Genomic DNA, 5,567 nt, shown 5'->3' on the forward strand with positions numbered 1-5,567 from the left:
GAATGCATTGTACGTACTGCGGCATGCCAAAAGGCACCTGTCAGGCCGAAGCAACGTTGAACAGTGAAAAAATCAAGCCCATAGCCTTAGTCATTATCGAGTTACACTTGTCTGAAGGCATCAGTCAGTTACTCAGTCAGTAGAAAATTCCGTTAAATGTTTTTTTTTTTGAAATTCCATAGCAACTTGTGAAAGCATTTCAAGTTGATCTGAAAACTTGTTTGGGCTTAGTTTACCTATAACCAATACTGCCTCATCATTGTCAGGGAAAATATATTGAGGCTGGTTTTGGGTGATGTTATCCTGTGTGCCACGCCTACTTCTTTGTCGTCTCTACTATACAGTACTATAGTACTGCATGATAAATATCTCACACTTTTTATTGTACATAGTTGCTGGTATGTGCTGCCCCAGTTATTACCATGAAGGCACTTAGCTCTAAGTGTGCGTCTTATGTGTACCCCCAAAACTGTTAGAATTATATATTAGCAGCAACAAAATAAATGACAATACAGTATCAACAAGGCATGTAGCTATCGAAGTATAAAAGATAAAGTACAATTGTTTACTACACACTAATAAAATCAGGTTGTTAAATACATCTTACAAAATAGGGATGAAATATAAGGTAAAAAAACCTGAAAAAGTTCAGGAAAAAACCTTTAACAACACTAATATTATTGCATTTACATAATGCATTTAAAACATGTATGTGTGTATATATTAATACTAAACTATGTTATAGGCATCTTTAAGACTTTCAGTTGCTTGATGTTTAGTGATGTTTTTCCATATTTCAGGTATTTCAGTAGGTTTCGAGCCACTCCAAGTGATGAGATTGTCGTAAAAGCGTGATGTAAACCACATCCAATATACAGGAGCTGCAGTACCTTTAGCTCCTTCAATATTCCATTCCTTAACAAGAGTCTGGTAGTCTCTATATTTTACCTGCTCACACACTGTATTTTTGTTCTCCTTGATCAGATATGCATCACTTGCTACCAAGCTATTGCATACATCAAGTACAAGCTTGTTGGACTCATACCATGTAACCATACAAACACACTGAACACGATGAAGATTAGCTCTGTGCTGCGTCGGATGATTATCACTTAGATCACATGACTCATAGCACAAAGGACACTGGGCACCACAGGTGTTTTCTACAACGTTCTTCATTATAATACTACCAGCTTCCAAACAAATATACTCGTGGTTCATTTTAACTTGCTCTACTATAGCTTCATACTGTGCATTGAGGTTCATGGTTATACTTCTTTTAAAAGAATTCATACTGTCTAGATCAATATTAACACCCTTAATATCAATAATCAAATCTGCCTTTTTTATCTCAAGTTTTCCATTCAATGCACCACAAAATTCATCAAGCCATAGTGTACTAACACAATTTTTTGATATTTCAATTGCTTCTTTAATTTGCAACATTAAAGTGTCAATTTCTTTGTTTACTAGTGTTGTAAAACATGACGATGTGTCACTCAGTTCATATTGCTCGTCAATAAACCGTGGAATCCACCATTTAAAGAAGACAGAAGTGTTTGATAAATACATTTGATAACAATCAAAATTCTCATTTACTGCTAAGTTAATTAATGCCTGCACTTTAAGCCCAGTCTTAGTGTTGAAATAAGAGTTTTTACCTCTCAAATGATCTACAATTTTTACAGGCAATGCTTGCACAAGTGCATTAACAATTGAGCCAACTAATGAGGTTGCAAGTACATTTGCAGCTGCTAATTCTGCAGCAACTTTGTTACACTTGTTTTCAAAAATCGAATAAAATTTTGACTCCTGTTTTTGTAATGCTAAGATCGGATTAGTGCTGTCTTTGATATTTCTTGTCCACAATTTAAACTGCTTTGCTGCATAGCTGCATACTGTTAGACATATATCAACCTTAAATTCTGGAGTATACTTAAAAGAAATTTTTCGTGTATTGTTATGTTGATCAATCTGTTTAAGTAAATCTCTTATCAAGGATTCAATCAACATGTGATGAAAAACCTTAAAGCCTTTACGCTTATCCTCAATTTTTTGCATCATATCAATTAAGTAGCTTGAAGCTTGACTGCGTGCCATTTCAAATGAATTGACTTTAAACTGCTTAACATGTTTTTCTGCAGTCAGCTCCATACTCTGACTTAAAATATCATTTTCTCTAGCAATCAAAGAACGCTCTTGTATTCTTGCTTTGAATATAGCAGAGCAAAAGCTAAGCTGCTCTGACAGAGTGTGGTAGGTACTATAGTCAATTGACTCATCGTCATGGGAGTCTGCCCATTTTCCTTTTACACTTAAATCATTTAACCATTTTTCCCAGTTTGATTTAAACAGTTCCCTGATCTCATTAGTACTTTCCTGTTTTGGGGAATTAAGCGAAATTGATTCTGAAATTGCTTCACGGATTTGTCTTTCATAAGTTTCGAGGAGTTCCTCTTGCTCTTTGTAATATTCTTTTTGCATCTGAAGTACATTGCAATGCTTTTCAATATTTTGTATGCACTCTTTACACAGTTCACGAATCTTCCTTTGCATATTGAACTGCCATTTTGCAAGTGTATCTGAGAGGTCATGGGTTCTAATAAAATTGCTCATGTCCTTTAGAAGATTTTCTTCCTCTTTTAGTAACTGATCCCTTGAACATTCTATGCAAGTGCATACAATTTTTGGAACATCTTCAGATTTGACACTCTTAATCTTATTTTCATTTCCCAACTGCAGCTCTACTAAAAGCTTTTGCAAACGCCAACTCCACTCACCATACTGTGCATCAAATAAGCTATATGCATTTACTTCTAAAGTATTTCTGAAGTTGAAAACAAAGTCTTCTTTGAGGATAGCATTCCATATGCTGCTTACTCGGCTTGCAATACTGCCAAACCCATGATTCTTGTGTTTTGTTCGTATTAAGTTAATCAATGCTTTCTTTAAATCTTGAGAGCATTGGCTATATCCTAAGTTAATAGGAGCCATTGGGGGATCACCTTTCCACAAATTTGAAAAAAAGAAAATGTCTGCGGTTTCATTGAATTCAATAACATCATTAAACTTAGAATACTGAATTTCACTCTGCTCTAACTCTGCAGCAGCCTTAGTTAATGCATTTAGTCGACTATAAATGGTTTGTCTTCCCAGCTTTGTACTTTCATTTGCAAACTGCTCAGTAACATTATGGTGCACGAAAAAGCAACCAGGATGTTTATCCACATCTTTCATTCTGATTAAAGCATGTATGACTGTTTGCAATATGTCACTAAGATCTACTGGTGCTTCGCCATATACATTGATGATAGTGAAATCAGCAAAACCAACAACGAAGGTTGCTAGTTCATTGTCATGGTGGTCCGATGTATCTGATTGCAATTCAGAAGCACGTAGTCCTTCCGTGTCCACAATAAGTATGAAGTCACATTGTGTTTCATTCCTAAGCTTTTCATCAAGCGCTATCAACTGTGTGAAAACTCCTCTAGTACACCTTCCTGCTCCAACATCAAAGCTAACCCCAAATACTGTGTTGAGAAGAGTTGATTTGCCTGTACTCTGTATGCCAATTATAGAAAGTACAACTATTCTGCTGTCTCTAAAAATTTTGGCTAAATACTTTAATATTGCCTGCAGCCATGTTATAGGAATATGTGATGCATCACCATCCATCAACTCCAATGCATGCCCATCAATTAAAATTTCAGCAGCTATCTGTGGTAAACAACCTATAGCTATCTCTAGTTCTTTTGGAACAATAGTATGCTTTACCTCAAAGACAGCTTCATACAGCTGTCCAAGTTCTCTAAATAAATGCTCTAAACCAAAGAATGCTGAATCTAACTCTTTTAGGTTTTCAATGCATTTACTTTCTTCACTTTTGTTGTTACTTTCAAGTTTGGATAGTTCCGCTGTAGCATCATAATACTGTTTTTGCAATTGTGGTAATTTTCTTTTAAAATAATCTTCTAGATATATTTTTAGCCATTTTAGAAAGAAATTTCTAATTCTTCCATTATAGTTTAACAAGTTTAGCAAAAAGGTCTTAACAAGTGGGGTTAAGTTGTTATGAAGCTGAAAATCTCGAACTTCATTTTTCTTTTCTGTTACAAAACGACTATATTCACTGTCATTCAACTGATGCTGCTTCCTTTTGTAGTGCCTGTGGAATTCTTTGTCATGAGCAGCCCATGTGCACCACATTGTGGGACCTTGCAGTGGTAACATTTTGCTTTTCATTCCATCAACTGATAAATTTGAGAATGTATTCATTACATCGATTGCTAGTTCTCTACCTTTAATGCAATCTTCATCTTTTTCATCTACTTCAAACCCAATCTCATGAGCTATACTGCTGCACTCAGATAGGGATGAAAATGAATGTGCAGTTTGAAGTTTTTTATTTATGCGCAACCTTATTGTATCTTGAATAGCTGCTGAATTCTTCCCTTTTAATGGGAGTTTTGAAAAGAACTTGGTTTGCAAAATAGACTCCAGTTTTTCTTTACTATAACTTTCACAATCAACAATAACGACTACAATCCCTCCAGGAACCGTAGTAAGGCTTTGTAGCATTAATTTGACTTTGTCATTGTTCAGAGTATCTTTGCTTAGGAACACAAAATGCATAAAACATACTTTATTGATGAAATTTAACTGTTTGGGGAAGTCTTGTGCATCACCGCGTAAGTTAGTAAACATTATGGCATCAGAAAAGTAATTGTCACTTTTGTTCGGGTAATAACATGCTAACTCCACTACACCAAAGCATATTAATCTTTCAAAGTTTCCTCCATGGCAGTCACGGTGAAAAAATATTTCTTCCTTGCCTATAACTTCATTTAATATTTCGGATTTTGATTTTATTATATCGCCAAATCTTAAGAAGGATATAATTGGGCAAGCATTTTCAACAATAGAAACATCCCTTGAAAATGGCTTACTGTCATCGTAACTGCTTTTCCAGGATTTCTGAATTGATCGCAAAGCCCATAACAAAAGAGTTATTGAATCTTTTGAATGATCTGGAAGAAGCAATGGAACAGCTATTTGACATGCAAACAACTTCCGGAGTAATTCTTGACGTAGAAAATCATCAGAGCAATGTAACAGTGCTACTATCGCATCTATAGGATACACTCTGTCATGAACATCATGTTCAGTACTGGCATCATCATTGTCATCATCAGCATCTTCATCACTATTATCACCAAACAAACATGACCTACATCTGTGATCACAGGCCAAGATCTTTTGCAAAACGATGCATGGTAAAAGTTGCAGATCACTTGTATTATTTATCTGCCCTAAAGTTTCGTAACAAACCATTACAGCATCTGATAAATGAAGCTTTTTTGGGTACTTCTTAAACAGTCCTAATTTATCTAAGAAATTTAAAAATTTATCTTTGCTAGATGACACACTTATTGTATCATTAGGATCGCAATAAGAACTACTTTTAGCATTGCTATAGTTACTTGAGCGCAAAATCATGTTTACTCCTAGATAGTTGCACACAACACTTTGCCCTTTCCACAAGTTAGCAAAATAATCATACATTAATG

General features: G+C 35.1%; 1 protein-coding gene across 1 annotated transcript; it reads right to left on the bottom strand.

The window, feature by feature from the left end:
- Nucleotides 1-467: 467 nt before the first annotated feature.
- On the bottom strand, nt 468-5,562 carry LOC136257253 (interferon-induced very large GTPase 1-like). Its single transcript, XM_066050338.1, has one exon. The coding sequence runs from the start codon at nt 5,560-5,562 to the stop codon at nt 730-732; it is 4,833 nt and encodes a 1,610-aa protein (XP_065906410.1). The 3' UTR covers nt 468-729.
- Nucleotides 5,563-5,567: the final 5 nt, after the last annotated feature.

Source organism: Dysidea avara, chromosome 6, assembly GCF_963678975.1.
Source record: "Dysidea avara chromosome 6, odDysAvar1.4, whole genome shotgun sequence".
Classification (NCBI taxonomy): Eukaryota; Metazoa; Porifera; class Demospongiae; order Dictyoceratida; family Dysideidae; genus Dysidea; species Dysidea avara.